Source organism: Capsicum annuum, unplaced genomic scaffold, assembly GCF_002878395.1.
Source record: "Capsicum annuum cultivar UCD-10X-F1 unplaced genomic scaffold, UCD10Xv1.1 ctg3892, whole genome shotgun sequence".
NCBI classification, from domain to species: domain Eukaryota; kingdom Viridiplantae; phylum Streptophyta; class Magnoliopsida; order Solanales; family Solanaceae; genus Capsicum; species Capsicum annuum.
Genome location: NW_025846095.1, coordinates 161,824 through 179,915, shown reverse-complemented (window position 1 = coordinate 179,915; position 18,092 = coordinate 161,824). Strand labels below are relative to the sequence as shown.

The window sequence follows — 18,092 nt, the reverse complement described above, 5'->3', positions numbered from 1 at the left end:
CTGAGTCTGCTCCTTCGACTGTTGAGACTGGAGACCCACCACCTCTGAGGAGGTCTACTCGACCTTGTAAGTCCACCAAACTGCCAGATTTTTACTATTCTACATATTCAGCCTCATTTGCTTCCTTTATTGCAAACATACATCATTTGTCTGAACCTGAGTCGTATAGAGAGGCTGTGTATGATCCTCTTTGGCAGAATGCTATGGCTGAGGAACTTGCTGCTCTTCATCATACACATACATGGGATTTGGTTACCCTCCCACCTGGTAAGCATGCGATTGGTTGTCGATGGGTGTATAAGATAAAAACAAAATCTGATGGGTCTGTTGAGCGATACAAGGCAAGACTTGTGGAAAAAGGGTATTCACAACAATATGGTATGGATTATGAGGAGACTTTTTCCCCCGTAGCAAAGATGACGACTGTTCGCACTATGATTGCTGTTGCATCCGTTCGACAGTGGAAGATATTTCAGATGGATGTCAAGAATGCTTTTCTGAATGGTGATCTCCACGCAGAAGTTTATATGACTCCTCCCCCAGGTATTGACCACCAGCCAGGTGAAGTTTGTCGGCTTCGAAAAGCTTTATATGGTCTCAAACAAGCCCCTCGTGCTTGGTTTGAGAAATTCTCCACTGTTATTACTTCCCTTGGATTTGTCCCGAGTAACCATGATTCAGCATTGTTTGTTAGATGTACAAGTGCAGGGCGAATTCTATTGTCCTTATATGTAGATGATATGATTATTACTGGTGATGATCATAGTGGTATTGAGTTATTGAAGCATGATTTGGCTCATCGATTTGCAATGAAGGACTTGGGCTTGCTGCGTTATTTTCTGGGTATTGTGGTGGCTCAGTCTAAGAAAGGGTATCTTCTTTCTCAGACTAAGTATATATCTGACTTGTTTACACGGGCGCGTCTTTCTGACAACAGGACTGTAGATACTCCCCTTGAAACCAATGCACGTTACTCTCCTAGTGATGGTGTTCCATTATCAGATCCGAGTCTTTATCGGACTATTGTGGGTAGTTTGGTTTATCTTACGGTTACTCGTCCAGATATAGCACATGCAGTTCATGTTGTTAGCCAGTTTGTTACTGCTCCTACTTCTGTGCACTGGGGAGCTGTACTTCGTATTCTAAGGTATCTTTGTGGCACTCAGTTTCAGAATATCTTGTTTCCCTCGACGTCATCTCTCGAGTTGCGAGCCTATAGTGATGCTGATTGGGATGGAGATCGCAATGATCGTAAATCCACCACTGGTTTTTGTGTGTTTCTTGGAGACTCTTTAATCTCTGGGAAGAGCAAGAAACAAGATGTTGTCTCTAGATCTTCCACGGAGGCTGAGTATCGTGCTATGGCTGTGACTACATGTGAGATTATTTGGTTACGTTGGCTTCTTGCAGATATGGGGGTTCACATTTCTATGCCTACTCCCCTGCATTGTGATAACAAAAGTGCGGTACAAATTGCAAAGAATTCTGTCTTCCATGAGCGTACGAAGCACATTGAGATTGATTGTCACTTCACCCGTCATCATTTACAGCTCGGGACCATATCGCTTCCTTTTGTTCCATCGTCTTTGCAGATTGCTGACCTTTTTACGAAGGCTCAGTCGGCGTCTCGATTTCGTTTTTTGTATGACAAACTCTCAATGCTTATTGCTGTTGCATTGTGAGTTTGAGGGGGGATGTTAGCCCATATGTTATTGGGCCTTTAGTTTATGGACCTTTAGGTTATTGGCTATGTATATATAGCCTACTCTTGTTTTAGTTATTTTCATGCTTTTCAGATTATATTGTAAACCTTAGCCTTTCTTCCCTTCAATAAAGTTCTATTAACAAACAAGACTCTGTAACTTCGTCACATCAAACTATTTGTACGAAATCTATCGTTAAAGTCGTTATTATGAATCACGATTTATGGCTAAAATGTTACTATGAGCAATAATTTCAAAGAGGAAATTACAGTTTAGATGTGTGAATTTTAATTTTAAATCGATTGGCTAAAAATGATTAACATCCATCTTTATCATTACAATGTACTCATCTAAAATGTGTTTTCTTGAGTAAAATAAATTAGATAAAATATTTAAAGTTATTTGACTAGAACTAAATGTTAGAAAAAAAATATGATGTAATTATCTATCTGTAACGACCTAAAAATTTGATGAAATATGTGAAATTTATGATTTTATGTGATTTGACTGTTTTATCCCTTCTCGTAGTTGCATTATGATATTTTTGAGGTGTGGGAGTGATTGGCATGATTTTCGATGTATTTTGGTATCATTTATGCAATATTGTGGGTTTTGATGGCTTAAAGAGCCTTAAGTGAGACTTATGTGAATATCTTTTAATCGGTGCGACGGATGGCCAAACGGACTGTGCCAGCAGCTCTAGAATATCGATTTTAGGTTGGGTAGACCTTTGGTTCGGGTCTCGGTTTACCCGAGCTCATTTCGACCTATTGATCGGAAAGTTGAAAAATTGGAAATATGGGTATGGAACCTACATTTGATCGAAACGACCTCGGATGGAAAATCTGATTTCACCAGCAGATCCAGAATGTCAAATTTAGGGTGTTAGCATGTTTGGTATGATTTTACGGATTTTAAATCTCATTTCAACTCTCGATTTGGAAAATTATAATTTCGGATTTCGGGGGTCAACATTATGAAAATAATATTTTTTGAAAAATCTGATATCGCCAACGCATCCGGAGCATTGAATTTAGTGTGGTTGCATAGTTCGTTTGCATAAATCGGACTCCAAACGCATCTCGAGCACCCCGTCGAAGTCTATTTCGACTTAAGGGGAAAAATCTGCACTAAATGTTACAGATTTTTCTGCAATAAATACAGTTTTTTCACCTATTTTGGCTCATTTTTCACCTTGCCTCTTGAGAGTTAAACCTAATATAGTGTGGGAGCTTAAAATAGAGTTTGTGGGAGCTTGGGAAGATAGATTGACACCTTTTTCTTGGTTTTATTATGGATTAAATGTAAGAATTCATCATTTTCTTAGTAATTTCTTGATAAATTTCTCAAAACTCAAAAATCTTAGGGCATGAATTTAAACCCAAATTTCACTCATTTTCACTTAAATAATATTTTTATCTTATAATTACTAGTTTTTCATCAACTTAACTTTCAAACAACTCCGATTCTTGATTTTAACCTGAATTTCAAAGATTTTACCCAGTAAAGCTCAAAAATAGTTTTTCTTCGATTTGAACTTCATTTTTTACTCGATTTAACTTGTGTTTTTAGTTGTAGGTTCCTAAAAATATGGGGAAGATGTTTTTGAAGTAAAGTTCCAATTTTGCCCTTCTTTTTCGAAAATTTATTTTAGGGGTTCATTTTGACCCAAAATCAAAAGTAGTCAATATGGGTGTTGTTGGTTTTGACTTCACGTGTAGATTTTATATTTGATATTTTTAGTGGAGTTCGAGATTTTTCATGAAAAGTAAGGTCGCAGGTTCAAGTGTAGCGGTCCGATTTCGACTTTCGAGGTAGGTTATGGATTAATCCTTCAGACTGAATTGGGTAGTAAATGATGGTACAAAATGCATGTTAAGGGTGGGAACTAATCACGAAAAATGATTATCTATGTGTTGTGCCCGTGTGGGGGGCCTATATGTGATGTAATTGTCGAAATTGAGATATTATGTGATATGTTTGACCGTGTGGGATCCTATGTGATATTGATAGCCTTGAATACATGTGAATAATTGTATAGTGTTGTTTAATATGGTACCATTGGTGTATTGTGATTATATTCATACTTTATTGGCATATGAGACATGTGGAAATTCATGGATGAAATGAAAATAATAAGTAGATGTTATCTCATGTGGTTGTGAGAATGTATCATTGTGGTTGGTTATGGAAATATATCATGTGGTTGGTTGTGGAAATACTCATTTTGATTGGTTGTGAGCATTACATCTTCATATCATGCTCATTCATGAAATATTGGTACCATCGTGGCAACATCTGAGAAACACTAGCAATACCTTTTAAAGAAAATATTATAACATCTTATAAACCCTTTTTGAGGGATATGCCGGAAAGGAGATATGACATATGTGGAATGTATATGGGTTGACGAACCCCCCATGGGTCCTACGTCATGAAGCTTTAGCTCCGTAGGTGTATACGGAGATTATGCGACGATCCCAGAGGTTGTACAACGACCTCGTACATCATCATCATATACATTTCACTTACATCATTGTGTTTATATTATGTTGTATTTCCTTATTGACTTGTCATCTATGTATTTATCTTACCTTTTTTTACTTGTATTTGATGATCTTGTATCTATATTTCTCTCTTATTCTATTTATATGTGACATAATGTATACTTGTGTTCAATATCTTGGTGTGTTGTTGTAATATATATGAGATATATTAGAACTATTAGTGCAAGCGGTGTGGGCTACCGTTGTGGGATATTTTCTGACTGCAGGTGACGTTTCCTTAATGTATATTTTATATTCTTTATTTACTACTTTGCTTGGTCGGCCTATGATACCTACTGAGTACAAGTGAACCGTACTCATGCCTACTAGAGTGCGCCTCAGCTTGATTGACTCGAGTGATTGTTAGAGCTTTCAAGGTAGCGGTTAGACATTCATGTGTCCGAAGTTCACCTCTATCTTTCTATAGTTGTTATGTATTTATTAGTATTCATAGACAATTATTATTCCTTTATGGTTATTTTTTCGATGCATTTGACTCTTGGATTATATTAGTAGTTCTTATACTATTGACACCTGGTTTTGGGCATGATTGGTATTTTGAATAAGTTCTTTCCGCATTGTTATGATTACTTATATGGTTTGACTTCGTTCTAGAAGCCTTACCATGAGATATTTCTGTATTTTCTTCTTTTTGTATTAGTTTGAGTGATAGGCTTACTTGTCAAGGTACGCCACAACAAGTGCCATCATGACCCTTATTGCTGGGTCGTGCCAAATTGGTATGAAAGAATCCAGGTTTCATTGGTCTCAATGGTGTAAGAACGGAATGTCTAATATAGTCTTGCGAATCGGTACGTAGACGTCCGTATCCATCTTCGAGAGGATATAAGATGTCTTTAGGAAACTTTTCTCATTTTATTCCTTATCATGTAAATTCTTTCATATCTTGTGTTCTGAGTTGTGTTTCACTCTTTCTGCACGGATGGTGTAGCTTATACTACATATTAATTGAGAGATGCTATGAGAAATTAGTGGATACCATTTGTCGGTTGTAGGATTGTTGATGCTCCTGAGTTGTCATAGGATAAGTTTGTTAATGCCTTTCTGGAGAAATTTGTGCCTTTCAGTTTATGAGATCTTATGTGGGACGAGTTTGATCATTTGGAGCAGACTCCATGATAGTTTTTGAGTATAAGATATGTTTTCATGCCCTGTCCAGATATTTCTATAATAGGTTTTCCACTGAGTTTGGAAAGGTTATAAAGTTCATGAAGGGTTAGGATATTTCTCTTCAGTTGGCTACATCTCAGATGATTATACTTGGAGCTCATCTTTAGAGTATTGTGGACACGGTAAGATGACAGAGGGTATTATTAGTACATCTCCGAGAGGCACCAAGAAGGCGTGACATTTTGGTGAGTTCAGGAGTCGGACCTCTCGAGGAAGAGATGTTAGAGGATCTCGTGGGTACCATGGTAGGCCAGTGTAGGTGATTTTATAGAGTTCAGCTGGTGGATCTTCTAGTTCAGTAGTTCAGGGTGGTCGTTCGGGATTAATTGTACTTTCTCTTGTTGAGATTGGTCGTAGAGGTTACTATGTGTGTGATAAGATTGACCATATGGCCAATGACTATTCTCGTCGTGTGTTTAGAGCTATTGTTATTTCAACTGTGAGAGGTAGGTGTTCTACCAAAGGTGCAAGAGGTAAGGATAGTAGAGACTATATTGGTGGTTGTGGGGATACTCAACCAGTTGGTAGTCATGGATAGTGTTATGTTATACCATCCAGACCTGAGGTAGAGACTTCTGATATTGTGATCACAGGTACCTTCCTCATTTGTTTCAGACTTGCATCTGTATTATTTGATCCTGGATCGAATTTCTCCTATGTATTTATGTATTTTGCTTTGGGTTTTGATTCTGTTATTGAGCCTCTTTCCATACCTATTCGTGTATCTACCCCGGTAGGTAATTCTTTAGTGGTGGATCGGATGCATCGATCTTATGTTGTGACTTTTACCGAGCGTGATACTTTGATAGACTTGCTTGTGTTAGATATGATCGATTTGATGTTATTTTGGGTATAGATTGGTTGTCTCCTTATCATGCACTTTTAGATTATTTTGCTAAGACTATGACTTTAACTTCATCGGGTATGCCAAGGATCCCTTGAAAGGGTGCACTTCATTCGGGTTCTAAGAGGGTCATATCATATGTTTAGGCTCGTAAATTGATTGAGAGGAGATATTTATCTTACTTGGTCCATATTTGTGACACAAGTGTTGTCTTGCCTCCTTCCTTGGATTCTGTCCGTATTGTCTGTGAGTTTATGGAGATGTTTCCTATAGACTTGCCTAGTATGCCTTCGGATTGAGATATTAATTTTATTATTGATGTTGAGTAAGGCACCAAGCCCATTTCTATTCCTCCTTATAGGATGGCCCTAACAGAGCTGACGAAATTGAAGGATCAGTTACAAGAGTCGTTGGATAAGAGATTTATTCGACCTAGTATTTCACCTTGGGGTGCGTCTGTCTTATTTGTGAAGAGAAAAGATTGGTCTATACAAATGTGTATTGATTATTGGCAGTTGAATAAGGTGATGGTTAAGAATAAGTATCCTCTTTCTCGGATCGATGATTTATTTGATCAGCTTGTTGCAGTGTTTTTGAAGATTGATTTGAGTTTTAGTTATCACCAGTTAAGGATTAGAGCTTCGGATATTCCGCAAACTATTTTTTGGGCTTGATATGGTCATTATGAGTTCTTAGTCATGTCTTTCGGGTTGACCCGTGCACCTACCGCATTCATGAAGCTAATGAACTGGATGTTTTGACCGTATCCTGACTTCTTTGTTATGGTATTTATAGATGATATCTTGGTTTATTCCAAGAATAAGGTTGAGCTTAAGGATCATTTGTGGATTATGCTTAAGAGATTAAGGGATAAGAAGTTGTATGCTAAGTTCTCTAAGTGCGAGTTTTGGTTGGAGTCAGTTTCTTTCTTGGATCATATGATGACTAAGAACGGTATTATGGTTGATCCAGCTAAGGTTGCAGCGGTTCGTGATAGGGATAGACCTACTTTGCCCATCGAAATTCGGAGTTTTATTGGCTTGGCCGGGTATTATTAGTGTTTTGTGGAGGGTTTCTCTTCCATTACAGCTCCGTCGACCAAGTTGACTCAGAAGAAGAATTCCTTCCAGTGGTATGATGTTGTGAGGTGAGCTTTCAAAAACTCAAGGATTTATTAACTTCAGATCCTATCTTGATTTTTCCCAAGGATGGCATGGGTTTTACCCCTTTTTGTGATGCTTCAGGTGTTGGGTTAGGTGTTGTGTTAATACAGAAGGGAAAGGTAATTACTTATGTATCTCATCAGTTGAAGCCTCATGAGAGAAATTATCCTACCCATGATTTGGAGCTGTGCGCAGTTGTGTTTGCCTTGAAGTTGTGGAGGCACTACTTGTATAGAGTCCATTGTGAGATCTTCTCATATCATCGTAGCCTTCAGTACTTCTTTACTAGTGATACCTTCATATGAGACAGCGTCGTTGGCTTGAGTTGTTTAAGGATTATGACTTGACTTTTCTCTACCATCAAGGCAAGACTATTGTGGTTGTGGATGGCTTGAACCGAAAGTTGACTAGCATGGGTAGCTTGGCACATCTTTTGACCTAGGAGAGGCTTTTGGCCTTAGAGATTCAGTTTTTAGCTAACCAGATGGTTAGGCTAGATATTTTGACACCGGGGTGTGTTTTGTCATTTGTGGAGGCTAGATCTTCTTTGATGGAGCAGATTCGAGTTCATTGATTTAATGATGTTGGATTGAGGTTGATTTAAGATAAAGTATTGAGTGGGGAGGATAAGGAAGCCTCACTTGATTCAGATAGAGTTTTGAGGATTAGGGGCTGAGTTTGTGTGTTGAGAGTGGTGATTGGATTAGGTTGGTCTTGGAGAAGGCCCATTGTTCCAGATATTCCATCCATCCAGGTGTGACTAAGATGTATAGTGATTTGAGATAACGCTATTTGTGGGGTAGTATGAGGCGTGATATAGCAGATTTTGTGGCTTGTTTCCTATGTTGTCAGCGGGTGAAGGCTAAGTATATGAGATCTGGTGGTTTGCTTTAGAGTTACCCATTCCCGAATGAAAGTGAGAACAAATCACTATGGACTTCATGACTGGGTTACCTCGTACTTCTCTTGGTTCTGACAGTGTTTGGGTCATCATAGATCGATTGACCAAGTCAGCTCATTTTATTCCAGTTCAAGTCTCATTCAATTCTTAGAGGTTAGCCCATATATTCATTCGTGAGATTATGCGTCTGCATGGTGCATCGGTGTCTATTATTTTAGATCAAGGTTTTGTATTCACATCTCACTTTTGAAAGACTTTTCAGGATGAGGTGGGTACTCAGGTTGATCTTAGCACAATATTTCACCCCTCAGACTGATGGCCAGTCAGAGCAGACTATCCAGGTTTTGAAGGATATGTTTCACGCGTGCGCGATGGATTTTGGTGGCCAGTAGAAGCAACATTTGGCTTTAGCAGAGTTTGGATATAGTAATAGCTACCACTCTAGTATTGATATGGCTCTTTTTGAGACATTGTATGGCAGGCGTTGTCGCTCTCCAATGGGTTGGTTTGATGTTTTAGAGGTGAGACCTCGAGGTACGGACTTGCTTCTTGAGTCGTTGGATAGAGTATGGGTTATTCAAGATAGAATTAGAACGGTTCAGAGTAGACAGAAGTGTTACGCTGATCGTAGACTTCGTGCCTTGAGATTTGGTGTAGGTGATTATGTTTTCCTTCGAGTTTCACTCATGAAGGATGTAATGAGGTTTGGGAAGCGGGTCAAGTTTAGCCTCAGGTATATTGGTCCATTTGAGATTCTTCGAAATATTGGTGATGTAGATTATGAGTTGGTTTTGCCCCTTGATCTATCAGTTCTTCGTCCAATTTTTCATATTTCTATGCTCCATTGCTATATTCCTGATGAGTCTTATGTCATTCGTTGGGATTCGGTTCAGTTAGATGAGTGGTTGTACTTGGTGGAGAAGTTGGTATCCTTTTTGGCTAGGGAAGTTAGGCGGTTGCGCTCTAGAGTGATCCCTGTGGTTAAGGTCCAGTGGTGACATCAACCAGTAGAGGAGGCTACTTCAGAGGTTGAGTATGATATGCATAGTTCCTATCCGCAGTTTTTCATCGATCCAGGTATTTCCTTGCCTTAGTTCGAGGACGAACTAAATTTTTAGTAATGGATGATGTAACGACCTATAAATTTGATGAAATATGTGAAATTTATGATTTTGTGTGATTTGACTGTTTTATCCTTTTTCGTAATTGATTATGATATTTCTGGGGTGTAGGAGTGATTGCCATGATTTTTGATGTATTTTGGTATCATTTATGCAATATTGTGGGTTTTGATGGCTTAAAGAGCCTTAATTGGGACTTATGTGGATATCTTTTATTTTGTGCAACGGATGGCCGAACGAACTGGCCCAGCAGCTCCGAAATATCGATTTTAGGCTAGGTAGATCTTTGGTTCGGGTCCCGGTGCACCCGAGCTCATTTCGACCTATTGATCGGAAAGTTGGAAAATTAGAAATATGGGTGTGGGATCCACATTTGATCGAAACGACCTCGGATGGAAAATTTGACTTCGCCAGCAGATCCAGAATGTCGATTTTAGGGTGTTAGAATATTTGGTATGATTTTATGGGTTTTAAATCTCATTTCAACCCTCGATTTGGAAAATTATAATTTCGGGTTTCGGAGGTCAACTTTATGAAACGACGGTTTTTAGAAAATCTGATATCGCCAACACGTCTGGAGCATCAAATTTAGTTTGGTTTCATAGTTCGTTTGCATAAATCAGACTCCGAACGAATCTCGAGCACCCCGTTGAAGTCCATTTTGACTTAAGGGGAAAAATCTGCACTAAATGCTGCAGATTTTCTGCAATAAATACAGTTATTTTCACCTATTTTGGCTCATTTTTCATCTTACCTCTTGAGAGTTAAACCTACTATAGTGTGAGAGCTTAAAAGTAGAGTTTGTGGGAGCTTGGGAAGCTAGATTAACACTTTTTTCTTGGTTTTATTACGGATTAAAGGTAAGAATTCACCCTTTTCTTAGTAATTTCTTGATAAATTTCTCAAAACCCAAAAATCTTAAGGCATGAATTTAAACCCAAATTTCACTTCTTTTCACTTAAATAATATTTTTATCTTATAATTATTAATTTTTTATCAATTTAACTTTCAAAACAACTCTGATTCTTGATTTTAACTCGGATTTTCAAAGATTTTATCCGGTAAAGCTCAAAAATGTTTTTTTTTTCGATTTGAACTCTATTTTTTACTCGATTTAACTTGGGTTTTCAGCTGTAGGTTCCTAAAAATATGGGGAACATGTTTTTAAAGTAAAGTTTCAATTTTGCCCTTTTTTTTCGAAAATCCATTTTGGGGGTCCGTTTTGACCAAAAACTAAAAGTAGTCAATATGAGTGTTGTTGGTTTTGTCTTGACAAGTAGATTTCATATTTGATATTTTTAGTGGAGTTCAGGATTATTCGTGAAAAGTAAGATCGCGGGTTCAAGTGTAGCGGATCGATTTCAGCTTTCGAGGTAGGTTATGGCGTAACTCTTCAGACTGGGTTGAGTAGTAAACAATGGTACAAAATGCATGTTAAAGGTGAGAACTAATCACGAAAAATGGCTATCTATGTGTTGTGCCCGTGTGGGGGCCTATATGTGATGTAATTGTCGAAATTGAGATATTATGTGATATGTTTGACCATGTGGGGTCGTATGTGATATTAATAGCCTTGAATACATGTGAATAATTGTATTATTTTATTTAATATGGTATCATTGGTGTATTGTGATTATATTCATACTTTATTAGCATATGAGACATATGGAAATTCATAGATAAAACGAAAATAATAAGTGGATGTTGGCTCATGTGGTTGTGGGAATGTATCATTGTGGTTGGTTGTGGAAATATATCATGTGATTGGTTGTGGAAATACTTATTGTGATTGGTTGTGAGCATGACATCTTTATATCATACTCATTTATGAAACATTGGTACCACCGTGGCAACATCTGAGAAACACTGGCAACACCTTTTTAAGAAAATATTGTAACACCTTATAAAATCCTTTCCGAGGGATATGCCGTAAAGGAGATATGACATATGTGGATTGTATATGATTTGACGAACCCCTCATGGGTTCTACGTCGTGAAGATTTAGCTCTGTAGGTGTATATGGGAATTATGCAACGATCCTGAAGGTTGTGCGACGACCTCGTGCATCATCATCATATACATTGCACTTATTTCATTGTGTTTATGTTGTGTTGTATTTCCTTATTGACTTGTCATCTATTTATTTGTCTTACCTTCCTTTACTTGTATTTGATGATCTTGTATCTACATGTTCTCTCTTATTCTATTTATATGTGACATAATATATACCTGTGTTCAATATCTTGGTGTGTTGCTGTAATATATATGAGATATATTAGAACTGTTAGTGCAAGCGGTGTGGGCTACCGTTATGGGACATTTTCTGATTGCAGGTGACGTGTCCTTAGTGTATATTTTGTACTCTTTATTTACTACTTTGCTTGGTCGGCCTATAATACCTACTGAGTACAAGTGGACAGTACTCATGCCTACTGCGCCCTTTCGATGCAGGTCTTAGCTCGAGTGCGCCTCAGCTTGATTGACTCGGGCGATTGTTGGAGCTTTCAAGGTAGCGGTTGGAAATTCATGTGTTCGAAGTTCACCTCTATCTTTCTATAGTTGTTATGTATTTATTAGTACTCAGAGACAATTATTATTCCTTTATGGTTATTTTTTCGATGCATTTGACTCTTGGATTGTATTAATAGTTCTTACACTATTAACACCTGGTTTTGGGCATGATTGACATTTTGGATAAGTTCTTTCCGCATTGTTATGATTATTTATATGGTTCGGCTTCGTTCTAGAAGTCTTATCGTGGGATATTTCTATCTTTTCTTCTTTTTGTATCATTTTGGGTGATAGGCTTACTTGTCAAGGTACGCCACAACAAGGGCCATTATGACCCTTATTTTTGGATCGTGACAGTCTCATCCGGAGAGGGAATAATTTGTTGGATGATACTCAAGAGTACGTTTGATTGACTAGATATATATAGTGAATCAAATGAACACTCAATCATGCTTAAACGCTTGTTGATTTATTCTTCTACAGACATATTAAGGGGATAAATATGCTATTTATGTAATTATGAAACTGTTGTTATGAAACTCATAATTAAGGGGATAAGTATGTTATTTTTGAATTTCGCCCTTTCTAAATTAACTGATTATTTTTCACCAAAATGCTCATGAATGTAGGTCATATTGTAAAGGAAAAATTTCATAAAGTAGCATACTTATAATTATAATTACAATAAATAACAATACTTTAGTAAAATTATAATTTATAGTAAGAGTAGAATTATTTTACTCATTAACTAGGCAAGTGCATGTTTTACTCTCACTACTTTTCATCTTATTTTTTGTTATAGAGATTTTGTGTCCTATATGTTTATATATACATGTGAGTTTGATATGTATTTCTGTAAATACATATGCAGATATATATGTATATTTTTTACCGTAAATATATATGCAGATCTGTATGTCTATTTATTTTGTATATTTTTTGAATATGTATATATGATATAGATATTTGTCTTTTAAAAATAAAAAATAGAGACAGAAGAGTAAAAAAAAGAAAAAAATAGAAAAAAATAAAAATTCAAAAAAAAAAGAAGTGAAAAGGGGAAAAAAAGAAGAAAGAGAAATATAAACTAGAAATGGAAGTGTAAAAACAACAACGATTTTTTTTTTTTAAAAAGAAGAAGAAGAAGAAAACGAAAAAAAATATGAAAAAAATTAAAAAAATAAAAAATAAAAAACGAAAAAGGAAAAAGAAGAAGAGAAGTAGAAGAGAGAATAAAGTGGAAAGAAAAAAATGAAAAAGAAAAAGAAATTAAAATAAAAAAAAATATAAAAAAATGAAAAAACTAACAAGAAAAAATAGTTATAAATATAAGAGAACGATATTTTGAAAATTTGAAGATGATGGAAATAATAATCTTCATATTTGAGTTTGATTTGGAAAAAGAATCTACTAATTTAAATAAGAATTAAGTATGAGAATTTAATTAGATGAGATAATTATTTCTTATTTAACTCAACTAATTTGAGTAAAACAAGGCAGTAAATCTTTTTGTATATGTATTTGTATAACAACAGTTTATTTAAATACAAAATATAATTTGCTATTTTTCGTAATTATGAAATTATTGCTATAAAAGTTACAATTAAGGCTCTATAATTGATATTTCTAAATTTTTTCCTGTTGTAAATACACTTTTCCAACCCAATTTTTTTTTTGAAAAATAGGTCACAAGCTATGTAGCTACATGAAGTTCCATTGTTGCGCGCTTGGGAAGTTTTTGGCTGTCTATTGTCATTAATTTGTGATGCTCACTACTCATTTATATTTGACGGCAATTCTAAAAGGATCTAGAGCATGTCATTGTAGATGTTAAAGTTCTTATTTGATGTTCGCTGGTTACGAATTAAACTTTTGCCTATGCATCACTGAAGAAATGCTATGTTGACCTTTGATTATTTGAGCTTTGATTCTGTTAATTTCTTGAAAAAAATAATTAATTTGAGCTTGCCACAATTCACAAAAAGATAATCAATAGTGCATTTTTTTTGTGCAGGATAAAAAAAGAATAATGCACAAAAAAATGCACTTTTCACTATTGCCAGAAAGATAAGTGGATGGTGCAGTTTTTTTGTGCACTATTTTTTTTAATAATTCTTTTTAAAAAATTTTGTGCACTAAATAAGTGCACAAAGTCTATTTATGAAACTTTCTACTTTTATGGCATAAATTGATCATTTTTTTTTAAAATGAAGGCATATTTTGATTTCGGACTCTGAACTTGGAGTATGTCATACAAAATTCGATCGTAGTTCAGGAGTATTAAATGCTTTACTCAAAAGATTTAGCATCAATTCGATTAATCGATTAATAAAATATAATTTTGAAGCATCATTTTTCAGTTTGTTTTAAGAATGAAATGAGCAAGGGTCGCTTGGTTGATTATACAGACATAATTAATCCTAGCATAAGTTTTCACATAAGATATTAAAGTGTTGATGGCATAAAGACAAAAACATCATTTTGTTTAACGTGAATAATCCGTACATATTATAGAACAAGTTCTTCATTATTAAAAGGAGCTCGTTTGACACTGTCCGTACATAATTACAATTTAAAATATTTAGAAGTCATATAAAAGGAGCTCGTTTGACACTGAAATTTTAAAAATGTCATCAATATTGGGACTAAGGCTCAAGGGTATACAAGCATAACGGTGAGCCACCAGCATCAGCTTCTTCCACACCATCTTCAACAACATTTATTCTGCAACCTGTTTTTTCTCCTTTCTCAAAAATGCTATTGGATCCAAACAAGTATCCATCATTTTGCAAGCTTTTATTTAGACAAGGTTTCATGGATGAAATAGTAATTTTTTCTTAGCTCATCTTTATTATACTCTTCTTTTTGGTTCTTGTGGTCTAATAAACTTGAGGATTTTTTGTTAATTAGCTAATGCCGTCTTGTTTCATCAAAGAACACAAGAACATGTTGGCCAAGACTTGATTACTGAAATCGAATGTAATTGGAATGTTGTGGGAAGCAAATATAGTGAGAAAAAAGTCAAATAACTTCATATGTGAAGGAGAGTGGACACAATTTGTGGTGCATCACCAACTGAAGCCAGGTGACATTTTGCTCTTTTTTCTCATTGATAAATCAACATTTCAAGTCATGGCCTACAATCAAAAATGTTATAGCAACTTTAGTGGGAACCAACAATTTGAGGAACTAAGCAGTTCCTCCGATGAAAAACAGGACGTTGGAAGAAAATCCATTAGAGTTCAAACAGAGCCAATAGAATCGTCAGGTAATGCCGTTGCCTTATTTTATGCTTTCGGAGTATTTAATTCATGTTTTCAGCTTATCTATAGATGTATGATTATGGATACAGCTTAATATAGACAACTACATTATAGGCCATAACAGTAATTATTTATTGTTAATTACATTTTTATACACTTTCTAAAGTTTTTTCGTCTAATGTTAGATACTTGCATATCAATGTGAGTACAACTATCAAGCACGAAATTCTTATACACTGACGCTAAATCTAAAATGCATGTATCTGTTTATACTGACAATGTATCTACGTCAAATCCCTTTAGCAGTGTAATGAATTGTGTCCTAATATATAATATCGAGAAATAAACGGATATAAAATATTCAAAGAACGGTTCAACCCCTTATAAGGTATAGAGGTAGAATATTGATTGTCTGATTGATGTATACTGATCTAAGGAGTGAAAGACAGGTACTGTTGTTGCTGAAGAGGAGGAAGTTGAGAGTGGAAATGAAGAAAATGGTCCAAAGAAGATTAGACTCAGTATGGTGAACTTAAACAATAAAGATCCATACTATGAAATGGTTGTGAAAAAATCACACGCAATTTTTATGGTAAAGTTGAATACTTTTCTTTTAAATTCTAAGATAGATTTTATGAGATTAATTTCCTCTGAAAACCTGTTTGTTCAATATGTTTATTAGACTATCCCGATCAGCTTCGCGAGATGGACTGGCATAATTAACATGAAGAGAATGAGACTGGATAATGGGAAAGGCAAGGAGTGGCGAGCGGACATAGTACATAAACAAGGGTGTATTCGCATGACAAGTGGATGGCCTGAATTCCGAACTCATAACAAGATAACCAGTGGTGACAATTATTGCTTCAAGTTGATTCAGGAAAATGTTTTACAGGTTCAAAAGATCTCCAAACCCCATTCCTTACACTAGCTACATGTATGTAGTATGGTTTCTTTTAGTTTGGCATCACAATCTGGCTAGGGGTATAGTTATGATATGATTATTCGATACCTTGTTTGCAAATTTTTATGAATATCATGTTACGGCGACATTGTATTTGAATTTTGTGTTGCTTCTTGAAAGTTAGTCTTTATCTGAAGGAACCTCGTCTCTTTAGGGTAAACTTTGCTTCAAGGTTACAACATTAATATGCTAAAACTGCCTGTCAACTTTTCCCTGATATCAAGAACTTGTTGGAGGAATTAAAGCAATATGAGTGAAGATAGAGCACACTAATATATCTGCTTTAAATCATGACGAACAGATGAATAACTGAGATACTAAAGTAGAATTCTAATACTATGCTCTGCATAGATTCAAAGAATGTCGAAGAAGAAATACTCAGTATGAAACCAAAAGAATTCCTGCTTGTTTCCAAGACGCAGGGGTTAAAGAATCCAGATCAAACCTTTTCCTTTGCACCTGAACTTATATAGTACTAACAACAGAAACAAGCAGTTACATTAAATTAAACTAGGACATACTCAAACATCTATGTAGACAATCAACTAACCAATTCCGTATTAATACATAACTAGTTGAACCATTCATATGAATTCGCTAGGACACATTCCTTACACTACCAGATGAATCGGTTCTTAAGGAAAATGAAGGATTACATACTTTTTTATTGGACCACAAAACCCCCCATCGGAAAAGGTATAACTAAAAGTTATCCCAACATCAATTGGGAGCAGATATCAATAACAAAGATATCTTACCAACAAACTAGATAATTGGCAAGAAAATCAGGTGGAAATTTGTATACCAGCCACGAAGGGTTCTAGCTGAATTTAGGATTAAGCAGCATCAAAGTGAAAAACGAAGACAGAACCATTGAGCTATTCAAGCAGCAGCTCTGGAGTCATTTTCAACCCCCCAAAAGAAAAGCGTTGCAAGTACTATATGGTAAAAAGAAGAAGCCATAACAGAAGAAATTACACGAACTTCATCGCCAATTTCCTCATCCACTAAAAATTTCAATCATCATCCTCGTCTTCCTCATCAACCTCGGACATTGACTTCTAAGATTCCTCTTCGAGAGAGATCCAGCAGCTACTAGTTTGATATAAGCATCAAGACTTTTTGATAGGGTTAATCCATAAAAATAATCCTAAATTTGACACTAAATTATAACTTTGATCTTAAATTTTGACAGTGCATAAATATGACCTTTAACTATTCAAAATTGTACAAATATGACTTCCAATTCTATGTGGCAAAACGCATGTTCAACATGCAAAACTGAGCGAACACGCAAAACTAAGCGCGTCCAGCTTAAAATCTAAGGGCATAATACATAAATATGACCTTAAACTTTGACAGTGCACAAATATGGCCTTTAACTATTCAAAACTGCACAAATATGACCTTTAAATGACTCTTCACTATTATTTTTTCATTATTTTCGGCTCAAAAATGAAAATGAAATCTAATTTCTTTTGTCATTGAAGAAAAAGAGCAGTATTGAAGATTTATTAATTAGGCGGGTTGGCGTCATATGAAAAAATCGAGCGGGTATGCATATATATTATAAAGCAGAGGACGAATTTAAGTTATATAATATATCTAAATATTATTTATTTAAATATTAAATTAAAGATGAAACTATACTAATAATAAAAAAATTATAGTTTTAATAAAACGTTATTAAATTAATGTTATTAAGGATAGTAGTAGTAGTATATTAAATTAACGTTATCAAATTAACGTAATTAAAATGTTATTAAATTAACGTTATTAAAACGTTATTAAATTAACGAGGGGCAGACCTACGTGGTTGCCATGGGGTTCACCCGAACTCCCTCGGTAAAAAAATTACGTTGTATATATATAGGATAGAAAATGT

At 35.4% G+C, this 18,092-nt stretch overlaps 1 protein-coding gene across 1 annotated transcript; it reads left to right on the top strand.

Annotated features, from left to right (window-relative positions):
* The first annotated feature begins 14,546 nt into the window (after window positions 1-14,546).
* On the top strand, window positions 14,547-16,306 carry LOC107858682 (putative B3 domain-containing protein REM15). Its single transcript, XM_016703439.2, has 3 exons — window positions 14,547-15,248; window positions 15,693-15,835; window positions 15,926-16,306. The coding sequence occupies exons 1-3, from the start codon at window positions 14,969-14,971 to the stop codon at window positions 16,172-16,174; spliced, it is 672 nt and encodes a 223-aa protein (XP_016558925.1). The 5' UTR covers window positions 14,547-14,968; the 3' UTR covers window positions 16,175-16,306.
* The last annotated feature ends 1,786 nt before the right edge of the window (window positions 16,307-18,092 follow it).

What these genes read in the sequence shown, in the direction of transcription:
- LOC107858682 (XM_016703439.2), top strand. Translation starts at nt 14,969, where the DNA reads ATGTTGTGGGAAGCAAATATAGTGAGAAAAAAGTCAAATAACTTCATA. An exon ending in AGAGCCAATAGAATCGTCAG is followed by an intron (nt 15,249 to 15,692) that starts GTAATGCCGTTG and finishes AGTGAAAGACAG; the next exon opens with GTACTGTTGTTGCTGAAGAG. An exon ending in AATCACACGCAATTTTTATG is followed by an intron (nt 15,836 to 15,925) that starts GTAAAGTTGAAT and finishes TATGTTTATTAG; the next exon opens with ACTATCCCGATCAGCTTCGC.